At 41.9% G+C, this 25,914-nt stretch overlaps 2 protein-coding genes across 11 annotated transcripts in view; both read right to left on the bottom strand.

The window, feature by feature from the left end:
• Positions 1-496: 496 nt before the first annotated feature.
• On the bottom strand, positions 497-15,645 carry JMJD7 (jumonji domain containing 7). 4 transcript variants are annotated; one of them, XM_053283029.1, is made up of 9 exons: positions 15,403-15,645; positions 13,252-13,405; positions 12,652-12,905; positions 11,056-11,112; positions 10,383-10,478; positions 9,647-9,723; positions 3,051-3,210; positions 2,847-2,920; positions 497-749 (listed from the first exon to the last, which is right to left on the bottom strand). In XM_053283029.1, the coding sequence occupies exons 1-8, from the start codon at positions 15,548-15,550 to the stop codon at positions 2,874-2,876; spliced, it is 993 nt and encodes a 330-aa protein (XP_053139004.1). In that variant the 5' UTR covers positions 15,551-15,645; the 3' UTR covers positions 497-749; positions 2,847-2,873. The 4 variants fall into 4 exon arrangements, with proteins under 4 accessions (XP_053139004.1, XP_053139003.1, XP_053139005.1 ...); XM_053283028.1 differs by lacking the exon at positions 2,847-2,920 and having other exon boundaries at positions 15,403-15,639; XM_053283030.1 differs by lacking the exon at positions 2,847-2,920 and having other exon boundaries at positions 15,396-15,611.
• A 4,645-nt stretch (positions 15,646-20,290) lies between these two features.
• Positions 20,291-25,914, bottom strand: part of MAPKBP1 (mitogen-activated protein kinase binding protein 1) — a 164,881-nt gene continuing 159,257 nt past the window's right edge. For all 7 annotated transcript variants that reach the window (XM_053283011.1, XM_053283012.1, XM_053283014.1 and 4 more), the window contains one exon: positions 20,291-25,006. In XM_053283011.1, the coding sequence (XP_053138986.1) occupies positions 24,710-25,006 (297 nt within the window). In that variant the 3' untranslated portion in view covers positions 20,291-24,709. The remainder of the gene's footprint in view (positions 25,007-25,914) is intronic.

The following is a 25,914-nucleotide window of genomic DNA, read 5'->3' as shown; positions in this document are numbered from 1 at the left end:
CATGAATGTTCAATGGTGTTGAGAAAAACCTGAGGATAATTCCTAGGGGAGACCAGTAATAATGTCATAGTACTATCTTACAGAGATCCTGGTCAAACAGGAACAGAACCACTACTAGAGCAAGGTCCTGCAGTCCCACTAGATCTTGTAACTTATCCAGAAAGAGAAGATGATCAATAACATCAAACCCACAGAGAAGTTCAGCCACAGCAGCAAGGTTTCTCTCCCTCTCGTGCGTGTGCACACACACACTTTTTCTATGTGGCTAACTAAAGTGTCAGTCCCAAGTTCTGTTCTGAAGTTCTGACTAAAATGGATCTAAAAATCTACTTCATCCATAAATGCAATGTTTTCCATCTCAAAGTCTGACTAATTTGGTAACTGACAGCGTGATAAAACAAAGTAATTTGCTATAGCCAACGTAACTCTGTAAATAACCATATACAGCACTGATTTCCATTGAAAATCGACACCAAAAAAGTCATATGGAAGTGCATGGAATCAAAATATTGGTCTTTATCCAATAGACCATTATGAACTTATTTACATTTGGTTCACTTGAATTATTAAGTTATTTGTATTCAGTTTGTATTAATAGCACATATATTCCAACCACAGATCCACATTGTTTGGCCAAACTGGGTAGATCCTTAGACTGTGCTACTTCAGTGTCATAGCTTTTGTGAGGGAATCCAGCAACTGATAGTAGGAGTACTTCAGATCATATTCCATATCATACCAATAATTCACTGTGGAGAAAAGAAATAAATTTTGAAAAAGTTCACTTTTAGCAGCATTTTCACAGCAGCATTTTCTGTTTTCAGTACTGAACATTGTAAATGAATGACAGCTCAGAAAGCTAAAATGTATGACCAGTGGGCATGATCTTTTATATCATTAGCTCCAGTGTTTACAGGACAAGAGACCTGGGCCAGATTTGTTACACTGGTTTTAATGTAAACTGCCCTGAGCCATTTTTGGAAGGGCAGTATAGAAATCAAATAAACAAATCACTAACAATAGCTATTTCAGAACAGACTTGCATGGACATTATTCCCTGTGGAAAGCTGTGCAAGATGACATTTTTATGTTGTTCAGCTGATTTAAACATGATATTGCAACCCCATGAAAAAGAGAGGTTCTACTGGTTTGTTGAATTCTACAGGAAATTACTTCACAGAAGAGCTTTCCACGTAGAATGGCACTCACACAGTTCCATTTTCAAATCTCTACGTAGTATAATATATGAATTGGTCCTAATAAAAGATTAAAGCATCCATTGGGAAAGTGCTGGGCATAGGTAAAGTGTGCCGTCAAGTCGATTTCAACTCCTGGCAGAGCCCTATGGTTTTCTTTGGTAGAATACAGGAGGGGCTTACCATTGCCTCCTCCTGCGTAGTATGAGATGATGCCTTTCAGCATCTTCCTATATTGCTGCTGCCCGATATAGTACCAGTGGGGATTCAAACCGGCAACCTTCTGCTTATTAGTCAAGCATTTCCCTGCTGTGCCACTTAAGGTGGAAATGTTGGGTGTAGACCTACATTTAAATGCTGCCATTATGTTAATAGTTAGAACAGGGTAATCCGTTATTCCAGCTGCAGATTACAGTACCATCTATAAAAGTGAAATAATGATATATGTTCTGTTGTTTCAGACTGTGTTCCTGAGAATCCTTGAGTTCCTTCCAGCTTCTCTGAAAGACAACTTGTCTGCCATTGCTGAGCCTCCCCTTCCATAAAAAGCGACAGCGGAATATTGACCACAATCAGGCAATTAGCACAGGACAATGGGCCTAACATCACTGATGCTCCACATAATCGAAGTGTGCACCTGCAATGTACCCTCAAATCCTCTGTAATGTGCAGGGTTCCATGGGTTCTATGGCAGGCTCTCAGGGATTCCCTTTGCTGGCAGGTAATAAATGTCAAAAGAATTCACCAAGCGTATGAATCCTGACCTAACAGGATTATGCAAGACAAACTGTAAATAGTTTTGCAATTAAAATGCTACAAACATGAATTAAAAAATCCCGTTCATGTTCATTCTTATCAGAATTTCTTGTCAAAGAGTTGAGAAAATGAATACTCCTAAATACGTACAGCTAAATTTTTTTTAGTAGATTTACTTGGTAGATTAATCAACTGAAGTTCAGCTCATTAATGAGGCCAATTTTAATCAGAGTTGCTGAGACTGAATGGTACATTTTTAAGTTTTGGCACATTTTGGCTCCTGTGTATGGAACAAGAAAGAAAAAATGGAGTATGGAACAGTATGGAACAAGAAAGAAAAAATGGCTTATCTTGCCAACAATGAGTGGTAGCTTTTGTTTATGAAGGTGTATGCTATCTCATACTGTCAATATATTAAATAAAGGTATCAATTAAGGTTTTGGTGGTGTGTATGTTTATTTAATGAATTCATTAACAGATTAAAAACCATGTGATTAATCAAACGCTTTATAGTCCTACTAATGAATTTGACTATTACATGGCTACTCTTCTAAACTAAATACCACAAGGTGGTGCCGATGCTGCTTAGCTCTGCATTAGCACTGCTTAACTGATGATGCACATCATCTTTGTACATTTTATGTGGAAATGGGATTAACATGCTTAAAATGTTTTGGGTTATTTTTAAGGGCAGTAAAGTAGGAGACAGACAGATTTGGCCCACCATGTAGAATCCACTGGGAAGTTCTGCATCCACCCATTTGAAAGGAGAATGCTTTTGTGCAGCTCCTGCTTAATTTTGGACATGAGAGTTTTTTAGTGGATTGTAAACCATCTTAATTAGAAAAGGGAGAGAGGACAATTTGGATTTTCTGCCCTGGAGCAAAACATTACCTTAGAGCAGTCCTGCTTTTCATTTCTCTATATGTATAGATGGTTAGTTCTGGCTGGAAAGTGGAGGAAGAATTCTAGTTGGAGAGAGAGAGGGACTCAAAGACATCTTGATAGATAAATATTATCCATGAACTAAGAGATAGTAGTCTAGTTGCTGCACCATGACAAATTAAAGATATTTTTGACACACACTATTCTTCTCACCTGCTATGCAACCATGGGACTGCTGAACATGATGGAACCAGAGAGAAGGAAGATACAACATCTCGCCAGCTTTCACAGTGCACTTAAAAGGCTTTGCCAGGGCATATTCTGGGTATCGTTCCAGGTCTGGATTTAAAGGATTCAATGGAATCCAGGGCACCTGTGAGGATGACAGACTGTGTGAAATAACATGGCTTTTAATAAGAGATATGCTTTAACAATTTTCCCCAAAATTGATCAAAGTTTTCCTCTGCTGCTGACAAAAAAAATCTGGCAATAGATTCCTTCCTAATAGCATGGAAGTCCACGTCCCACTTTTTCATCTCCTTAGAGCATCCCCTTCTGCTGTCTAAATTAAAAAAAAAAAATCAGTACCAGAACTAGATATTTGGTAAATATGTACTTGCCCCGATTTGCCTATAAAGCAGAGATGGGAAGTGTACTTTCTGTATCAAAAAAAGCATGCAGAGGAGAAACCCCATCCATACCACACACTCATCTGCAGTGCGTTGGCAGCTTTAAGCAGTTTTCTCTCTGTCCAGCTCATTCCTGAGCTGGAGTCAGGCTGGGGTCATGGGCATAGCGTCCACTGGACAAACAGGGACAAATGTCAGTGGACCCAGAGGCTCAGGGGACCCCCAAGGGCCCCCCAGCAGGCCACCTCCAAGCAGGCCACTCCTACCCTGCCCCGCTGCCGCGATTTTTGTTGGTCTCTGGGGGGTGGGGGCCTCTGAGTGGTGGTGGTGGGTGCTGTAGCTCTCTGGCCAGCCTCTCCGGCCAAATTGCACACCTGCGCAGTTTGGATATGGACATTGCATATTTGAACTGCACAGGTGCACAATTCAGCCGGAGAGGCTGGGCGGCCAGCTACAGTGTCTGCCGCTGTTCAGCTCACCACTTACCGGTAAACAGAAATAGCGGCGGCGGGGAGATATTGGTTGCCCTGCCCCTTGTGTCTGATATCAGAGGCAGGGGGTGTGACTTGGGGTACTGGGGCATGTATGTTTTGCACGCGCAAAGAGCCCCCAAAGAAGATTCTGTCCCTTGGCCCCCAGGGGTCTTGCTACGCCCCTGGCTGGGGGGGAACTGTTTAAAAGCAGCAGAGCACAGCAGGATAAGGCAAGAGAAGGGGGAGGTTTCATTCCCCTCCCCCACTTGCTCCCAGGGCCATCTTTAAGGCAGGGCGACTGGGGCGATTGCCCCGAGCCCCGCGCTGAGACATGCCCTGCTCTGGGCACACTGCAGTGCAGCCTGCCCTCCTCCTCTCCCCCAGTCCCAGTCACTTCTCTTTCCCAGCTGGAGCCAATTTTTTGTGTAGATGTGCAGCACAGGCTTGAAAGGCTACCAGGAAGGCTGCTAGAGCTCCTTTTCTTTCTGCCTCTCAGCTGTTCGGCGGGTGGGCAGGGCTTCCAGAGAGGCCTCGCTGAAGCCTGAAGCTCTGGAAGGAAGGGAGGGAGGAGGTAGGCAGGCAGGCAGAGTATCCAGCGCCCTTGCCCACCACAGCTCCCTGCAGACCCTCTGCCCAGCCCAGTCTTTGCCTGCTTAGTAACGGAGGTATGATGTAATTTCCTTTTTGTGGTTATCCCCCCCTTGAATATTTAGGGATTGGCTTGCCATAGGGCTTTGGTATTGAGCAGAGATGTAAGGCAGGGTGGGAAGAATATGTATATTTAAATTGAAGTGGATTGTACAAATTGTTGGTTTTTAATTTTTTTTAATTTAAAAAAACCCATCAAAATTTCCTATAACTGGCTTGTTTCATGGCAGAAAATTATGAAAACATCTGGAACTCAATAAATTAAATTAAAATAAAATAAAATAATATAATAAATAAATAAATAAATGCACTATGCTCAAGTTGATTTGCAAGCCAGAAGGTCTGTGCTTTTTATTTTTATTTATTTAGAAATGAACTATATGTCCAAGCTGGTTGGACGTGTCCAAAAATTTCATTCACACTATTTACATTGTATGTCATCAATCAATATGATTCTGTAATGATATGAAATTTTAAGGAGGCCCCGCACATGCTGATTTGCCCCCAGTCCTGCAACCCATTAGGGATAGCCCTGCTTGCTCCTTTTGGTATAAAAAGGAAGACACCACACACACACCCTTTATAGGACAGGGCAAGCACGTGTTCAATACACAAGCATTCTCTCAAAACAACTGGTCCCATATCACAACTAAGGATACATGTGTGCTACACATATTATATTATATTATAATTATTTATTTACACAGTCAGATAGGTGTTATTGACTGGTTTGTTTTATCCAGACATCGAGTCCTTCCCAAGGACCTGGGATGGCTGAATTTTATTGTCAATGTTGTTGCTGTCATAGATATCGCCGCAGAACATAGGCTGTTCCCAGTAAAGCTGCTTTTTGTAATTGGCTGATGGTGATTTCTGTGGACCCTATGGTGTTGAGGTGCTCTTCAAGGTCTTTTGGAACTGCACCCAGGGCACCAATTACCACTGGGATTATTTGGTCTTTTTCTGCCACAGCCTTTCAATTTCAATTTGTAGATCTTTGTATTTGGTGATTTTTTCTATTTCTTTTTCTTCTATTCTGCTATCCCCTGGTATTGCTATGTCAATTATTTTAACTTGTTTTTCTTTCTTCTTGACTACAGTTATATCTGGTGTATTGTGTGGCAGATGTTTGTCTGTTTGTAGTCGGAAGTCCCATAATATTTTTACATCTTCATTTCCTACAACTTTTTCAATTTGAAGGTCCCACCAATGTTTGGCTACAGGTAGCTTGTATTTTTTGCAGATGTTCCATTGTATCATCCCTGCTACCTTGTCATGCCTTTGTTTGTAGTCAGTCTATGCGATCTTTTTACAACAGCTGATTAGGTGGTCCACTGTTTCATCTGCTTCTTTACAAAGGCGGCACTTGCTGTTTGTGGTGGATTTTTCGACTTTTGCTCTTATTGCATTTGTTCTTAGTGCCTGTGCTTAGTGCCTGTTCTTGTGTAGCCAGTATCAAACCCTCTGTTTCTTTAAGCCATTGCCAGGTCTTGGTGATGTCTGATTTTCCACTTATATTGTGCAAATATTGACCATGCAGGGGCTTATTTTTCCATTTTCTGCTCAGTTCTTGACTTGTTCTTTCCTGTAGGCCTGCTTTCTTTCATTGGTGTTGAATAGTTTTGAATTATTGACCATTTGAAGTGCATCTTCTTCACTGTCCTTGATATATTCTTCAAGGCCTCTTTTCTCCTCCTCTACTGTTTGATGGACTTGCAGCATTCCTCTTCCACCTGAGCTGCGAGGGAGGTATTGCCTATCGACATCACTGCGGGGGTGCAGAGCATGATTGATGGTCATGATTTTCCTGGTCTTACGATCTAGCGTCTCTAGCTCTGCCTGGGTCCAGTCTATTATTCCTGCAGTGTATCTGATAACAGGTATAGCCCAGGTGTTTATGGCTTGTATGGTGTTCCCGCCATTGAGTTTGGACTTGAGGATTTTTATAACTCTCCTGATGTATTCACTTCCATTCTTTCTTTTAACTTCAGTGTGTGCAATGTTATCAGCCTGGTGAATGCCCAAGTATTTGTAATGTTATTTCTCCTCCAGGTTCTTGATCTTGCTTCCATTGGGCAGTTCTATTCCTTCTGTTTTTCTTATTTTTCCTCTGTTCATTATTAATGCAGCACACTTGTCTAGTCCAAACTCCATTGCTATATCGCTACTGAATATACGGACAGTGTTTAGCAGTGATTCCATTTCTGACTGGGACTTTCAATACAACTTCAGATTGTCCATGTACAGCAGATGGTTGATTTTACTTGATGTTTTAGACGTTTGGTATCCGAGGCCTGTTTTGTTTAGTATTTGTGAAAGTGGGGTCATGGCGATTACAAACAACAGAGGGGATAGTGAGTCCCCTTGGAAAATGCCTCTTCTAATGCTAACCTGTCCAAGTGCCTCGCCACTGATTGTTAACTGTGTACTCCACATGCTCATTGCTTTTTAAAATAAATATCTGAATGTTTTTGCTGACACCAGTTGTTTCTAAACATTTTAGTATCCATGTGTGAGGCAATGAATCAAAGGCTTTCTTGTAGTCAATCCATGCAACACTTAGATTTGTTTTTTTTCTCTTGCAATTTTCTAAAATCATTTTGTCAATCAGCAGCTGGTATTTTGTGCCTCTGGTGTTCGGGCAATTTCCTTTCTGTTCAACTGGAAGCTGTTTGTTAGTTAATAAGTGTTGCATCACTTCATCTGCTATTATTCCAGTTAATAATTTGAACATGGTTGGCAGGCAGGTTATTGGTCTATAATTACTTGGAACTGCACCTTTTGCTGGGTCTTTCATGATGAGATGAGTTTTCCCAGTTGTTAGCTATTGTTCAATATCACCGCCTTTCATAATGTGATTGAACTGTTTTGATAGTTGTTTATAAAGGCTTGTTAGGTGTTTAAGCCAAAAGCCATGCAGTTCATCGTCACCTGGAGCAGTCCAATTTTTAATTTTCTTTGCTCTTTCACTTATTAATTCTGGTGTTATTATTAGATCTTGCATTTGTTGGTTACATTTTTTGACCTCTTTCATCCAGCCTGCTTTTTTATTATAATCTATTGGATTGTCCCATAATTTCCCCCAGAATTGCACTGTTTCTTCTTTATTTGGTGTTTCTAGGTTTCTTGCAGTTTCTCCTTCTATGATTTGGTAGAAACGTCTCTGATTTGACTGGAATTGGAGATTCTGCCTGTGTCGTGTAATTCTGGCTTCGTATCTGCTAATCTTCTTTGACACTGCTGTTATTTGCTGCTTTATTATTTCCAGGACTTCTCTAATTTTCCTTGAATCTAGGTGGTATTTTTGGATCAGGTACTGTTTGGTGTTTTCATTCTTCAGCTTCTTGTCTTTCATATCTTTCAATTTACTAGCATCTGAGCTAAGCCTGGAGATTTTATTTTCTAATCTAATCTTCCATTTAGGTGATGTACTGCTTTCTTTTTTGACAGGTCCACTGATCTTATATCCGAGCTCTTGTTTTGTTATTGTTGCTGCACTGTACATTAGTTGGTTTGTTTCTTGCAAATTATTGGTTGTTATTTCTGCAAGTGCAGTATTGACATCTTTTAATGCCTGAGCAAGTTGTTTTTTGGCAACTGTTTTTAGAGCTGGAAGTCGAACCCATATGCTCAGTTATTTTTTGCTTAGTTCTTGTTGCTTTTCTGTTAAACGGCATTCGGGTTTTTGAGGTGAAGGCAAAGGGGAGGTTGCCTGATTTTGATTTTGAAACAGTTCAGCAACAGTAGCATCCTCTATTTCCAACACCTCCTCCACCTGCGCCTGAGCAAGTTCTTCAATTGATTGTAATTCTTTTTCCATATCTTGAGCCTGTGTTGCTCTTTGCAGTTCTTCCAGCTCAACTCCTGTGAATACTTTATTTCTTATTATGTATCTTCTCTGGTCTGCTACCCTTTGTTCTGTTATTTCTGTATCTGGATGCTTCTCTTTCCAAATTTGGTACATTCTTTTTAAATAACCTCTTCTAGTTGGACTAGACTTGTAATAGCAGATCATTATTTCCTTGTTGGCATTTTTCGTATATTTTTTTTGGTTAAGCGACGTTTATTCCAGTAACTTTGCTGTCTTCAGCGCTGGTTGCTCAACTGAAGATCCTGAGTCCTGTTGCCCACTTGCCACCAGATGTCCAGGTACTCCCGCACCTGGCGTGGTCCTTGTTGACCCGGGCGATGACTGATCCGGTATAGATTTATTAAAGTTACGTCTCACCATATTGTTGATGGGAGAGGCACTCTTTGTCTGGCCCCTCTGGTGAGACCTGTCCAGCATGGCTGGACCTTTGGCATAGCTCTCACCTTCCTCAGAGCACACAAGCCCCACAACCACGCCAAGGTAGTGCCTCCCTGGGGGTATATAATAATGATAATAATAATAATAATTATTATTATTTTACATTTATATCCCGCTCTTCCTCCAAGGAGCCCAGAGCGGTATACTACATACTTGAGTTTCTCTTTCACAATGAGCCTGTGAAGTAGGTTAGGCTGAGAGAGAAGTGACTGGCCCAGAGTCACCCAGCTAGTTTCATGGCTGAATGGGGATTTGAGCTCAGGTCTCCCCGGTCCTAGTCCAGCACTCTAACCACTACACCACACTGGCTCTCCTGTGTGCTACACATATGTGTACTACACATATGTGTAGTACATATGTGTGCATATGTATAGTACATATGTGTGTTACACATGCTTAAACCATCATTTTCTTTACAAGTGTGGAAATAAATTCTGGCCCTGTCATGCACATTCAAAATGCATCAACACTACCACATTTCTGATAAGAAGTCACTGAAAAGACAGCTTCACCTGTCTTTTTGTGGTGAGTTATGATTACTAAACCAAATGGACACAAGTGTCAATACACGTTAGCACTGGATATTGCACTTTAGATATTCTACGCACATGTAAATCAATTCTGAAATCACACCTCAATGTTTATTTTTACCTACTCGTATTTCAAACAATACAAGCCATGACACTCTTTTCTGAGATTTCCCATCAGCAGTTATCCCCACAGACCACACAACACAAGTCCTATGAATACCTTTTCTGCAGCTTTTTCATCCACAACCTCAAATGACCCATCTTCTGATATGTGGTAGGTTGCTGGTGGGTACAGCTCTGGAATGTGAAGCATGAGAATGCCCAAAGATGTGGGGGAAAGAGGGAAAAGGGAGTAGAATTAAAGGGAGTGAAACAAAAATAGTGGAATTGATTTTAGCCAGCATAATGGACTAGAAGTGGCTCCATATATGAGCATCTATTGCAAGGATGGTCAGTCTGAGGCTCTCCAGCTGCTGGACTACAACTCTCATCATCCTTGGCTCCAATTTATTGGGAGTTGTAGTCCAACAATAGCGAGAGAGACTCAGGTCGGCCATCCTGATTCCTGATTTATTATTAAAAATCTTGGTTAAATGGCCTTTATGACACTAAATCCGAAGGATAAGATCATGTCACTATAGTGCAAATGCAACCTCCTGTGTCTCAGTGTGGTTTTTACAACTCATTTACTGAGCTGAGGAGCAGATAACAGTACAGTTAAAGGAAAAACAGGTGAGCATCCAGTGCCATAATGAAATTCACAAACCCTCCTGCCTTGTCCATGCATGTCATAAACCTCACCTGCTGGTATGGCACTCCTGTTTTACTCCATAAAGGAGTAAATACAGTCTCTGTGCATGTTACATGGACGTGGTAATTTTTCTACTTTTTATTAGCCACTGGAACCCAGTACTATGCATCTCATGCCACCATCTTGTTCCTCCCAGTGCACATACCATATGGGATGAAGGGGCGGTCACTTGGTGGATGCAGCAAAAAATGCTTCTCTCCAGAAATCACACAGTACAAGTTTTCATAATGGTCTTTATGTACTATGATTGTGAGGAGAGGGGGAGAAAGATTGAGAAAAGGAAGGCAGGATTAAGAGGAAAGATAGCTTCCATAATAAACAGAGGTAGAAAAACACTTCTAATTCTAGGCTTAGAGAAAAGTTCTTACAGCAGAAAATCTGTAAGAACCCACATGGGGTTTTTTTAAAAAAAGTGCTATACTAGTCATGTACTGGGTTGGATTCCCACCCCCCACCCCCAGAGGCATCAAGCACCAAACTTTTAGGCATTTGGAATGTTTCCAGTATGATGAATACATCATACTGATGGATAAGGTAAAGGTATAATGTTCTATTTGGGGATCAAACATGCAATATACAACATAATAGATAATTGACTGGAAAAAAGCCCTAGACTCCAGACTAAATTTGCCCTGGAGGTGGCACAATTTCAGTGCAGATTACTAGGTGCTGAGAAGACATTTCTTAAGTACAGCAAAGTAAATTACAGGTAATTTCTCCAAACCAAAGTGTGATTTCCCCCCTAAAGGGACATTCTTGCCTATCCTTGCCTTTAAAGTCAATTGTAGCAGAGAATACATTTATCACATGGTACATACAAGATGTTATCGCAGCAGATTCTCCCAGCCAGAAGTTCACAGCATCGGGCTTCTTTCCTGTATAAATGGAAACCAGTAATACATTAAGAGAATTTGTCTTATGCTGAAGCAACCAAGTCAAAAACATTTCTCCCTCTCCATGCTTTAATATGGATGTATTGGCTACTAATTTGGTTGGTTGGTTGGTTGTGCCGTCGAGTTGGTGTCGACTCCTGGCGTACGTACCTATAATAGAACGGTTGGCGGGGGGGGGGATGTCCCTGGGACCCTGAGGAAGTGGTAGCCCATCAGCTGAGCAGTAGCTTGCGCTTTGCTCTCCCTCTCCCACTTCTCCAAAGAAGAAGGTGAGGGGGAGCAGCAGTCCATCTTGACTTTTGTCCCAGGGTCAACTCTAACCTTGTTACACCCCTGCTACTAATTGCTTATGTACATAGTAATGAATGGGTTTGCACTGATAACGAAAGCAGTGAGGTTTCATAAAATCATATTCATTCAGTTTTTGTTTCAGCTTTCCCTTCATGAAGAGATTGTTTAATTTATTAACTGAAGTAAAGGTTGAAGTACATCCTTATAAAGGTAAAGTGTGCCGTCAAGTAGACCATGTAGACTCCTGGTGACCACAGAGCCCTGTGGTTTTCTTTGGTAGAATACAGGAGGGTTTTACCATTGCCATTTCTCACGCAATATGAGATGATGCCTTTCAGCATCTTCCTATATCGCTGCTGCCCGATATAGGCATTTCCCACAGTCTGGGAAACACCAGCGGGGATTTGAACCGACAATCTCTGGCTGATTGCCTTAAAGAATTATATTTAGTTTAGAACATACATTTAGTTTTTTTTCCCCTGAGTCATCTAAAATAGAACAATCCTCAACTAAAATACACTTTTTAGTTTCATCAACAGAACATCAGCTGATGATGTTGAGATGTTTGTACCTACATCCTGTGTTGGATTGTCATTTGTCCCCCACTAACTGTGCAAGAGTCACCTTTGAAAGTAGTATCTCTCTCTTATATTTAGTTGGGGGAGAGCAACTGTTATTATTTAGCCCAGACCAGAATCCCTTCCAGTGGCTGTTGCTAGTGTCTCCCTTGTGTTTCTTTTTAGATTGTGAGCTCCTCTGAGACAGGGAACCTTTTGGTTCTCTAAACCACTTTGAGATTTATTTATTTTTTAAATGAAGAGCTGTATATCAGTACTCTAAATCATCACCCTTACATGGGCAAACCTACATGGGAGGGGGTGCCCTAGCATAGACTGACAAACTAGAAGGCTTGCTAAAACTATGTATTATGAGGACAAATAATGCCCACGTTGCCCCCCCCAACTAGTGCCCCTTCACCATCCCATAAACTCCACGCGGGCAGACTGAGGTTGCTGGGTCTGTCCCAACAGTGGAGGTGTTAAGAGATGGTTGAGTACATTGGGGGAGAACATTAAGAGATGGTTGAGTACAACTCTGGATGGGTGCAGACAGACCAGCTGACCCTGGCCAAAGAACATATGAGCAGTATTTATTGAGTCATGTGCTGCAAGGGAGCAGGTGGCATGCCACAAATTCCCTGCCAGCTCAAATAAGTATTTTTCTATTTACCAAGTGCCTCGCTCATCCAAGGAATTTCAGGTTCCACATCACCCACAAGTTCAGGAAATTCCTCAGTCAGGTTTGAACACTGTTTCTGCACGTAGAACACCCCTGGAGAAGTTACTTTTTTCTCCACAATGTCCAAGAAAGAACTGAAAGGCATACGTCGTTCCTCTGGCATGACAAAACAGCCTTGATAAACAGCATCAGCATAACCATTTGGAGTTACTGCCACACTCACCACCTTGGAGTTCACTATTTCCCTGCAACAAAATACAGTCGAGGTAAACAGTTGTGCGAGAAACAGACATCTGAGACAAAAAGTAAAATTAAATCACAACAGAGTCCTAAGCGCAGGAAGAATTGCTTGGCCATCCTGGCACTCAAACACTTGATGATGGTACTTAAGAATCACAAATATTTTCCCAGCCCAGGTTTAATTTAGGGCTTACAGCCTCAGCAATTTAGACTAAATATTCAGAGTTGCAGGTGGCTTCACAGAGGACTTTCATTTGCTAAGAACTCCCTTGTACATGTTAAGAAACTTCAACATCCTCTGAACTTTATAAACAAAACTAGTTCTGCTATGATTTCCAAACAGATCGTTACCTCAAGTAAGTCAATGTCCACTTCGTCAATGCTGGCCAATGGTTGAAGGCATTTCGAATTATGCATGGTTTGTTTGGGCATATCCAGTCTCGACAGAATGCCAGGGGAGATGGAAGATTATTGAGATATGGCACAGACTCAGTCAAACACAACTCTGTTCAGGCACAAGAAAAAGCACTTCTGTGAATAGTCTGGTAATCAGTTCAAGGGTTAAGCAAGCAGCCAAACAGAATTCTTTGCTACAGCTCTAATTCTGTATCTCTGAAAGTCTTCCTAAAGATTAGGTTCAGGCAGTTACTGGGGAAACTGTGAGCTTCTTGTAAGCACTGGGCCTCCCTGCATTCTCAGCAAGAGAGCAAGAGCACGATGATTATGCCCAGACCTCTGGAAAGGGCCTCCACACATGCTTACTTGCCTCCACCACATCCATAATGGACCATATCCTTCTGGTGCTTAGAATGGAGAATATCCAGGCCCCCAGTAATATCACTCCTGACACTGGTGTGGAAATAAGTTGACTCTGCAAAATGCAGGAATCGTGCATATAGATATATGTGTAAAGCTCTATGCCCACCAATGTTCTCTTTAATTTTTTTCATCTGTGTGTGGAATGAGTTTTGTTCTGAGCGGCAGTATCAAGGCAGTGTTTGCACACATGCATTCAGAATGGGGCATTCCCAATTCAATCTGTGCAGGATCTAAAACTAACTGAGCAGACATCAAAAAACGTGTGAGCGCGTGCATACACACATGCCTTAGAGGGAACACTGATACCCACATTCATCTGAACCCATTAAGTTTGGAGACAGAAAGAGCTGCTGCAACCCTATTTCCCTCTACATATGTTCATTGAACATGTGATTTTCTCCCAGAGGAAGCTTCTCTGAAGATGACTTGCCAGTGCTGAGAAACACCTTTACTGTAAACAGATCTGCAGTTAATGGTCTGTCATATTGCAATATAAAGCTAATCTGTCACCAACATAAGGTTTGCTATTACCTGTAGCTCACCTTAAGTCAGGGAAAACTACAGGCCTTTTCTGACAAGTTTCATTTCTCAAACTATCTAGTAGCATCTGGTCAGGAAATATTTGTTGAGGTATCTGTATATACACAAATCAGTTTAGTTTCCATTTATCAAACAAAATCAACACTATACACAATATGCACATTTATGAATCTGGCTGGCATCTAGGATGCAATTTAAAATCTTGTGCAGACATTCACAGGGCAGACACATGGAAATCCTTGGGAGGTGCTCAGCCTCTTAACTGCACATTTGCTTCACACAACATAGTCTGCACTTCCATGCAGGAAAACTGTATGCACACCGCAATGCGTGACAAATGTACTGTACACATCTAGATGCTGCATTCAGCAGGAAGCGAAGACTTGCAACTCACCACTATGTATGTATGTATGCATGCATGCATGCATGGTTTAATTAAGAAAAAACGATAGGTACACAGAATCATTTCTGTGAGGTTTGCCCACCATAGGGTGACTGTGCAATGCCTCCCATCCAGAGGCGTTGGTAGGGGCGAGGGGGCTATGTTCGCCCTGCCCTTTCCCCGGTGGTCCCTCGGAGGAAGAAAGAGAATGAAAAAAACAGGGAGGAATGGAGCTGGGGACCCCGAGTTCTTCTGAACCCATCTGGCTCAATTATAGCTACAGCCCCGCTCCCATCAAAAACCATCTCCCAAACATGCTCCGTCCCGATAAGGCTGCTCTTCATGCAGCATCCATACTCCTCGTAATACCATAACTGCAGCAATAAATAAGCGCCGCATTTTCCAGGGCCCAGAACATTGTACTTTGAGAGGAAATTGAATATATATGAAGTTGCGATAACCTGTGAGAAATAAATCCACGTTTCGTGTTCATAAATAAACCTGATTGGGCTGGAAAGGCCCACACTGAGACTACTCATTAGCCTGCGCGCGTCCGGGGCGCTTCCGAAGAGGAGGGAATATTGGCAGCGAAGCAACATTTCCGCGGCGCCAATAAAGGTGTGAAAGGGGGACTAAAGTGAGCCCAAACCCGCTTGAGCGTAACTCTCCCTTCTTGCATGACTGAGAGCAAAGCCCGCCCCCGAAGAGGGCAAAGGTTAGGGTGTTCCTTGTCGTCGCCACCACGCACGCTCACCCCTTGCCTCGGCCGGGAAATCTGCGAGGCACCGTCTCATTGCCTGCAACGACTTCCCTTTCCCCCCCGCGCCGGCGCCGGCTTCTGCCATCAAACAGCAAGCAGCAGAAGAGGCGGCATCGATGGCTACGACCGTACACGGGCCGAGTTTGCATCTGTAATGCGGTTCATGCTCCGCCCTCCAGTGCGTGCCCTGGAAGTTACCCCAGCATGGGCTGGGTCACGGCGAGCCTTTTGCACGCTGTCAAAATGCTGGCGAATACGAGCTTCTCTCTTGCCCGCCGTTGGCAGCGGGCAAGCACGAGCTCGGAAGCCAAGAGCGAGTCTGGTGGAAGCGTTTACCCTTCGCATCCCCACGGCCTGTTTGCTTCTAGGGAACCTATAAAAAGATTCTAGGGTTAAGTTTTAAAGTGCTTTTGATTTGATTTAATAACTAACCTTGTAAAAGGGGGCTTTTCAGCTTATGTAGAGCGCCTCAACAACCCTGCCAAACAGTCAGAACAGAAGCTAAAAGGGCAATGTTTGCTCAGAAGAAAACATTGAAGTCATCCACACAATTAAACACTCTGTACTACCTGGGTTTTGGAGCTGTGTGGCTTCCAGTTTTTGGTTGCGTGGAAGCAAGCTCCCAAACCTGGTAGAACACAGTTTTTGATTGTGTGGATGACTACATAATGTGGGAACCAAGTGCATGCATCTTGGAGGAAGGGTAGGATAAAAATAGATGCAATTAAGGGACTTGAGCAAAAAGTAAAATTTGTTAGTCTTCCTAACTGGACAAGAAGGCACCTTCAGAGTGGTGGCTCTCCTAGTTAGCTTGGGGAAAACAACTGTCCCTATGCCCCAGCACAGGATTTGTCCACTGGCTGTTTCTGGTAGCTACTTTGTGTTTCTTTGTGTTTCTAGACACTGGCTTTTTTTGCTCACAGAGAACCATCTTATTCCTTTATATGTGACTAGTTTGGAGAATATTGATGAAAAGCAACAAGGGTGGCTCCAGGCAAGCACTCACCCTCTGCCCTTTTGTTATACAGTATGGAGCACAGCTCATTCCCCACCCCCGGCATAAACACACTTTGCCCCTTTTGTGCCGCTCACCCCCCATTTTTTTTCTGGTGCCACCACTGAGAAGCAAAATATAATACCACCATATATTAATAATACAATAATTCTCTCTCAGTGCTCTGTTTTAAGGGGCTTTTAAAGGTTTTGTCTGCTGCTTATATCTAATAGGTTCTTTAGTTTTTATAGTTCTCAGATTTTAGATTTTTATTAATAATGCCCCACATAGCTCACCAGTCTGCTGCTTGGGCCTGGCTCCTCTCCATCGGAAGAGGGCAATGGCTTCCCGGCAGTATCCTGCTGTTCCACAATAGATAACTCTCCAACCATGGGGCTTCCTCAGAATTTTCTGAATTGGACCACTGCCTGACACTCCTCACTACATACTGTATGCTTATGGAATATCTGCATATGGAATCCCCATTGCCCAATCACCAGGGTGCTTCTGCTCTCACAGGTTCATCCTCCCTATCTGCATATGGAATCCCCACTGCCCAATCACCATGGTGCTTCTGCTCCTGAATTCTTGTGAGCGCTGCCACCCACAGGATTAGCCACAGGTCTGCCTTAAGAGAATTATATAGAGAGAGATTGTTGTAATGGTTTAACATTTTCTCTTATTTATTTTGTTTTAAATATTGTTTTAACCTTTTCTGTTACTTATTTATTTTTGGTTAAACCACCCAGAGACGTAGGTTTTTGAGCACTATAAAATATGTTAAGAAAGAAAGAAAGAAAGAAAGAAAGAAAGAAAGAAAGAAAGAAAGAAAGGTATAAGCTGTATTTAGCCTCTGTTTTTAAGGGGGTCATCTTCTATTCAGGTAAATGTGATAATTGCTCTGCTGATAAAGTCCAATTTTGCCATGTATTTTGGATTTGTATAATTTGTCTTGTGTCTCTCTTCTTTTCTGGTTGCAGAGTTGGCTTTGAAGTCACCCAAACTGTTGGTGGTGGGGGTCTTCAGTGTTCACTTTGGGACTGGTTTGTCAAGAGTGGCTCAGGAGTTCATAGTGACCATGACAGTTATGGGCCTATCCCAAATGATGTCTGGACCGACACATGATGCTAGTCACACACTCAGTTTGGTCTTTTACACTGATTAGGGTGATGTTCCCTGTAATTTCCCCATTGTCATGCACAAACTGCCATCTGGTTATCTAGGATTTGCAACCACAACCCATCTCTGCAGGGATGAAGAACCCATTAAGTTGGTCCACCTGAGAACAGTGGTGCACCTAGGTAATTTTGGCACCTGGACTGCCCCCAGTGCGAGGCCCCCCCCATGAGGTCCCACCACACAGAACCACAACTTTTCTGTCATTTTAACCACCATGTGTGTGGCCAGGTGGTGGGGAGGTGAGCTGAGCAGGCCTCCACTCCCCACTGGGCCTGTCCGTCCGGCCTAGCAGCCCTTGAAAAAGGCGAGGCGCTCCAGTGCACTTGTGCCAGCGTGCCTGAACAGTTGGAATAGTCACAAGCCCGTGATGTCTGGAGTTTCCAGTTTTCAAGGCTGCTGGGCCGGACGAACAGGCCCAGCAGCCCCAGCGGCTGCACTGCCCACTGCCGCCAAGCCGGGGAGAGGTCTGCTCGGCTCAGCCCCCACCCCGACCATGCACATGGCGGTTAAAATTACAGGAAAGTGGCCGTTCTGCTCAGCAGGGCAAGCACAGGGTGGCAGCAGGTGGTCATTTGGAGCCCCCCTTGGAGGCCACAAACTGGTAAGAGCGCCTTTGCCTGGGAAGATTATTAGGTCCAATAGGTTTCCAAGAAGTCTTGGAAGAGTTTAAAGTTTGTACACCACCTAGAGATGTACATATCAGGCAGTATAAAAGTGATAAATATATAAATAAAAAGTTGGCTCTGTCGATAATTCTGTCAATGCCCTGTTGCAAACTTGGAATAATGAACTCACTAGAGCAGTAAACACGATCGCTCCTAAGCATAATCTCTGACTTGTTTCAGAATTAGCCATGTGGTATTCGGAAGAATTATGCGAGCTGAAGTGACAAGGTAGATAACTAGAGTGCAAGTGGAGAAAGACTTCACCCGAATCCAACAGATTACAACATAATTACAACAAAATCTATGCTCTGGCAATATGTGCAGCAAAGAAGTGGTTCTTTTCTGTTTGCATTGTGTCCACAAATTCACATCCAGATGTGTTGTCTAGGGTTGTGAGAGGGGTCGTATATGCCCCTTCCCCTTGCATTTGAAAACATTGGTTATATGTGACATTTTTAATGACTCCACATTTATGGCAGAGTCTATTATGGAGGTGTCCAGCAACTCCTCTTATGGGTCTAGACTGGATCAGTTTGTTACTCCTGAGAATATGAACAAGCTGCTTTGGATTGTGTGTCCTACCACCTGTTCTCTTAACCCTTGCCCATCTTGGCTCATTTCATCTGGCAATCAGATTACAGATGGTTTGGTAAATATTATAAATGCCTCTCTGAGGGAGGGCAGGATGCCTCCTTGCCTTAAGGAGCCTATCTATCTAAATAAAATTTATTCATTAAATTTGTATACTGCCCACTACCGAAGTATCTAGGTGGTTTACAGCATAAAACAAAACAGGAATAAATAAACCAATAATTTGACAGTTAAAACATAAAAACCAGATTAATAGATCATATATTGAAGAAACTTGCATTGGATCCTTCAGAGGTAGGCAATTACAGACCCATCTCTAATCTCCCATGGTTGGTTGGGCAAGGTGATTTAGCAAGCGATGGCCTCTCAACTCTAGGCAGTCTTGGAGGAAACTGATTATCTAGACCCATTTCAAACTGGCTTTTGGGCAGGCTATGGGGTAGAAACTGTTTTGGTCAGCTTGATGAATGATCTCCAATTAGGTATTGACAGAGGGAGTATGACTCTTTGGATCTCTTGGCAGCTTTCGATACCATTGACCATGGTATCCTGCTGGGTCACCCAAGAGTATTGGGATTGGGTGACGTGGCACTGTTTTACAGTAACTATGTAACACCAATCTTAGAACTGCACTGGCTGACAATATGCTTCCAAGCAAATACAAAGTGCAGGTTATTACCTTTAAAGCCCATAATGGTTTGGATTCAGGGTATTTAAGAGAACTCCTTCTTTGTCATGAACCCCTGCCGCCTATTAAGATAACCCAGGGAAGTCTGGTTACGGTTGCCACTGACTTGTTTAGTGGTTACTTGAGACTGGGCCTTCTCTATGGCTGCCCCAAAACTTTGGAATGCACTCCTTGTCCATATAAGAGCTTCTCCATCTCTGGCTGCCTTAAAAAAAAACCCTTAAGACCCACCTGTTTTCTCAGGCTTTTATTAAAACTATTTAAAAACTGTTTTAATTGCTTTTATTATGTTTTATTTCTGCTGTATTTTAAGCTGTTGTTCTCCACTTTGAAATTTATATGTGAAGTGGTTTATAAATATAATAAATAAATAAAATAAGCATGCCTTCCCTGCCTGGTTGTTAGGGCTCTGTATTTGCCATAGGCTACCGGACGAGTTTTTATTTACAAGGGTGGTACAAACCAGTAGTAGTATGCACTGAATTTTAGCTTACTCTTTTGCTTTATCTGGAAACCAATTTATAATTACATGCATGTATTTCCAGGGACATAGAAAAATGTGCATTTTGAGGTTAACACATTTCCAAAATTTCTTAGTGAGGTACAACAGATAGGAGAAGCAGTAGAACTACATTGCTCATGCCACTGTATTGATGGGACGCTCTCTGAGCAGGTCCACAAATGCATGTACATAACTTCAAGGGGGGAAACATATTGCAACCATCTGAGCTCCCCCAAGTCCCTTACAAAATATTGCAACAGCACAGACGGCTTTGTAACAAAGGATCACACTTTTTTATTGAAACTATTTAAGACGCAGAGTACAAATGAATACAGAATTAAAAATAGCTCCAGAAAGGTGGCTCACAGTGCAAAAACCCCACAAACATAAAACAGTTATTTCAAATCATTAAAAAAGACATTTCAAAAGTTTTTCTCAAAGCCAAAGTAGAAAAAACACTTATAAATAAAAGTTTCAGATTTGTTCTCCTTTTAAACAAGTGGAGAATGGGGAGGGAGTGTCGAAAGGTAAAAGGGATGGTGCCTAGGCATAGTTTAGACATGCTGAGTAGACATGGCTTATTCCTAAAACTGCTGCCCCATGCATCACTGTGATTTACAGCAGATTAGCCCAAAATATAAGCAACTCAGCTCCAGAATATTATATACAAACACCACAGGATTCTGGACAGTCTAGTTTTTATCTACAGAAAGAACAATCTAGTCAACAGTACCTGAAGGGCCATAAGAAAGCTGTTTCCCCTCCAAATGAGTTTGTATGTATTTAAAATGCTGGATACTACAGTTCCAGTGGCTCCATATGTATATACAACAATGGTTTAAAATACTTTTAACACACACTGCCTCCAATAGCAGCTTTTTTGTGGGAAGAAACATATTCCAGGTCACTGGAGTGAAAGGGGAATCAAATCGGCCCTACTATTAGAAGGACACTCAGTAAAAAAGGAAAAGAATTAAATTGGGAGAAAAAGCAGGGGTGAACAAAATGTCATGCCCAGTAGCACCAGTGGCATATCAATAGCAGGTGTAAACACAATTTAGTTTTCAAAGTGTTTCTGCATTTGAGGAAACAAGGACAGGGCACTTTCTTTCATTCAAGTGCACAAGTATTTGTTCACTTTTCCAAGGGCTCTCCTTGAGAAACAGTATACACTTGGGGGGTGGGGTCGGGGGATACCACGCTGCTCAAATACATTTCCAAAGGCATGGAGATAATATGCAAGTATGGCTTCAGTGATAGGTCCATGTTCTTATACAAGCTTCCCCATTTACCTTAATACATTAAAACTGCATGCACACATTAAAATCAATATAAGTGGGCCAGATTAAATTATTACATCAATTTATATTTCTCCAACCAAGATTTTCTAACAAAGACAGTGGGAATTTATAATAAACCCACATAATTTGCATGCAATTCAAAACAAGAATAAATAGCTGACATGTCATATTAGTCTTGTAACAGATACTCCATATTCAATACTTGGGCAACCTGCTGTGGCCAGCAGTGTGGTGTCACCAATGAATAGTTATAAAACATATTTTACCTCAAAGTATTTTTCTTAGAGGAGGTACATCCTTTCCTCCTGCTTCCCCTCAAAAACAAGTATTTGAAATATCAATCTTGATTTGGGGCTTCAGCTGAACAGACAGGGGAGTTAGAAGCTCATGGAAGCCAAGTGGTCTTGGGGCAGCTACCTGGCTGAAGATATGCACCCTCAAAGTCTTCTCAAATAATGAAAGTGGGAAAATAAAGTGTACATTAAAAGACTTTTTAAAAATCCCAACCCTACTACCTCTTCCCATTATATAATCTACAGCAAATTCATTCCCAGTTCTACCTAACTAAGATCTATCCCTATTTATATTGCCTCTTCCTTATTTGAGAACCATTTCATCCATACTCGTCCTTCAATCTAAACAGATTTCTTGCTCTACAACTATCCTTGGCTGCACTGTTCCATGTACTATTAGAAACTACAGCTCTCCCCATATATCCTTGCTTATCTACTTACTCAAGACCACAGAAGACTACAATTCTAGTTCACTCGCACTCCTCATTTTCATTTCCCCACTTTGATCTATGAAAGCAGAAAGTGCCCAATTTTAAAAATAATTTAATAAGGATCATCCAGTGGAAACCCTGTTTTGACGCTAGTGTGGAATTTGTTTGATATTGCCTTTCACCCATAACTCTCCTAATCAATTATTGACTATTAACTGCTGCCAGTATCATATCTGCTCTAACATGAATACATTTGATAACTTTGGAGTATAAATGAAGGAGAATATCTCCAACTCTCTCCCCTTTCTAGTATCCTAAGATACTTGTGTTGAAAGTATGGCTCTTTTACCCTGAGTATATGTGTGCGCATGTGTACGTATCCTAGTACAGGAAACATTTTCCTAAGCACTCAATAGTTTAAATGTAAACAGGGAAAGAAAGGTATTTTGCCCATTAGGCTTTCCTGACATGTACATACAACAAACACACCCAATCACCCTAATTTTCATTTAACAGATGTCCAAGGAGTATATTTCATCAGCTCAACCTGAGCAATCATTCTCTTCCATTGCCACAAATACTACCTATAAGTCACACCCCTCTGCCATTTCATGCTCATTCATGGACAGAAAGGACAAGCAGGACCTAAGATCTGGTAATTGTCTTTTAAGTACTATTCAAACCCATTCAGTAAAATATCACAGAAAAAAATAGCAGAAAAAGAGTAAGTCAGCCAGGAATTTCTGGGAGGGGTAGACTGAAAAGCACTAAAAACATTCCAAGTCCCCAGCCTTGGAGTTCAGTCAAGGATGGTTGGTTGGCTGGCCAGCCAGCCAGCCAGCCAAAAAGGGCTGCACTGCAGGCCCCTCAGCAATACAGTACTAAAAAATGAGAGCCAACTAGTCCTAGGCATGAAGCTACACTGCAGGGTGCCAGCCCTAAAGTTCAGTGAAAGATAAACCTTACATTTTGTAGGATGATCAGACTCAAAATGGTGAATGCAGCTGCTCTCTGACCAAAGAGAGTAGCCCTAAATTCTGCAGGTTTGTCATTTTTAAAATGTTTTTGTTAGCGTCAGCCAGATTGATAAATTCAGTCAACTGCGAATTGCGCTGTCTTGTGTAAAAGAGAGAGAGAAAGAAAGAGAGATTAAAAACAGAGTGCACAGTAAATGAATGCATGCCTGTAGGTCCCTTCTGGGGAGGCAGCTTAACTTCCTTTGATTAATTGAAGATAAGTTCTTTCTTATCTCATGTGAGACACAGCAGTTAACTAATTTCAATGATCTTTGAGAAGTCTTGTAAAATGTGGCTGTTACTGAAAACAATAAAACCCAATGCAGCTTCATTCCCCACCCTACTAATATGTTAAAAAAAAATCTTTCTCCAAGACCTATCATGGAAGAGAACACTGAGACAGTTACATCACAACAGTCTATATTTGCTGGCCACTCACATTTAGGCTGGTAGCATTCTATTCCTTCCCTTGGAAATAAATTTTTTAAAAAAGGGTCTCCCTCTCAGATGTTAGGAACATCTCATGCTTCCCTTGTACAGCATCAGACTTTCTTCAATTACAATTTTCTTTGAATTCAGACTAAGATGGTATCAATACTGTATATCAGTTCTAATAAATAAAAGCTATCACCATCTTGTTCCACCCTCCACTTCTCAAACTATAAATGTCCAAAGACAGAATCAACCCAACATAAAGAGCCCAGTATACAATTCCAGTCTAACACCACAGCAAATACAAGCATGTTTCAACAATTGTTTAGTTATTTTGAAACCCCACAGTGTCCAATATGACGCTGTATTCTATATAAAACCTCAGGAAATGCTGAGCCGTTCTAATAAAATGCCATCCCATTGGAAAACGGCCTTGCAACAAATCTCCGAAGCTTGGTCCAAAGGGTACAATATCCTCTGGAAGCAAGTGCAGCTGTCGGTAAAGTACAGGAGTTTCTTTAAAATGGAAAGCAAAGCATGGAGTATAAATACAAAGTACCCATCTGTGCAGGAAATCCAAATATACTGGAGTGAAATTCAGCAAGGCAGGCTGCAGCAGAAAGTAGCTCAGAATCCTGCCCGAAACTCTTTACTAAAATAAGCTCACCTTTCACAGCACATTGTGAGAAAGATATGAAAACAGCTATGGCTACAAAATGCATGTGAAAAGTTTGGAACAATAATTGCAAAAAATAAATTAATAAATAAAAGTTTAACTGTCTGTACAATCCTGCAGAGTGAATGATTGGCGCGCCACCTTGATATATTTTCTGCCAAGTCAGCAGTTTTACCCTGGGCCACAGGGCACAGTGAGTTGGGTTTCATTTGTTTTTTTTCCTGCAAAGAATTAAAAAGCAACAACACACACACACACCTTGGCCAGGAAACCATTTCCTAACAGTTTTGCTAAACAATTCAAAAGGAGGAGGTCGGCACAGAAAAATTAGTACTGTGACCAGCACATTTCTGAAAACCATGAACAGCTCTTAAAAGAGCCATTTGTTTCTTGCTGTTTAAGAATAAGATCTTTCTCCGCAGGATAAGAGCGAAGATAGTGTTTGTCCAAGGCTTTCCCCATGAATCTAACTCATGTGAATGTTCCTGTGCGGCTACCAGTTTTCTTTAAAAAGTTAACATCTCTTAGAACAATTGCTCTTTAGAGTTTTTTATCCATACGTCGCTCAACAGCTTGTAGTAATAGCTCTGAGTACTGTTCCAACAAAGCAAGGGTCTGCTCATCTCCAAAATGCCGATGAGTGGATAAGGTGGCACCACTTCCCTCACTGAGTGGCATTACAAGTGAATCCTGTGGCTTCAGCAATAGTTCCTTCTCTCTCTGAAGTTCTTTCCCATTCTTCAGGGAATCTAGTTCTTTTTTCATCACAGAGAAGGTCTCCATCAAGAGGCCAGCAATCTCATCTTTGTCAGCTGAAGACTCCATGTCAGTAGACACCTACAAGAGAAGTGTGGAGAAGAAGGGATATAAGTTTGGTTAATTAAACCCATCTGCAGCCTGTCCTACCCTCAGTTCATGATGACAAAAAAGCTTCATATCCACTTGCTGCCAGATTATAAACTGGAACCAACAACTCAATCTCTGAGATAAAGGGGTGGGGTGGGGGAGAATCAGCTGCCTCCATTATCCCTCTTCTCTCACACACACAGCAGCACCATAAACTGTTTCGTCTCAAAAAAGTGCTTGGGAGCAGCTTTGATGCTGCACTCTTCAGTGATTTCCCCTTATTTCAGGTAGCACTGATCCCAGGCTCATTAACTGCCCCTCACACTTGATTTAATTTAAATTTCAAAAGGGTAAACTCTCAAAAGATTTCCCCTCTTGTCCCCATAGGCTATCCCATAATGCACACACACACACACACACACACACACACACACACACACACACTCAACCTTTGCCACTCCAGCAGCACTGTCCATAAACCACACAGACCAACTGAGAAGGAAGAAACCTTTCTCACTCTGTTACTATAAGTACTGTTATTTGAGGGGGTGAAGAGGGATACAAGGCCACAATTCTGTTTTGCCATGGTTGGAGCAATAGCAGCAGTAAAGCAAGGAAAACGTATATCATACATCAGCACATTCTCCCACTTGCAGTAGTAGTCAGTGCCATTCACCAAGTCTGAATTCTTGTTTATTTGGAGATTCCCCCCCTCAAAAGCCCCCTACCCTCATATGGAGGTTCACAATTCTCATGCATATATGGGAATACTTAATGTGTCACCAATCATATCTCCCCCCACCACCAAAAATCAAATTCAGTCAGCCTAATAATCACTCCTCTGTTGACTCAATTCTGCAAAATAGGTCTTATGACACTTTTGAATGGCGTTCAGTCTT

Source organism: Hemicordylus capensis, chromosome 1 (genome assembly GCF_027244095.1).
Source record: "Hemicordylus capensis ecotype Gifberg chromosome 1, rHemCap1.1.pri, whole genome shotgun sequence".
In the NCBI taxonomy this organism is placed as follows: domain Eukaryota; kingdom Metazoa; phylum Chordata; class Lepidosauria; order Squamata; family Cordylidae; genus Hemicordylus; species Hemicordylus capensis.
This window is presented reverse-complemented; position numbering and strand designations above follow the sequence as displayed.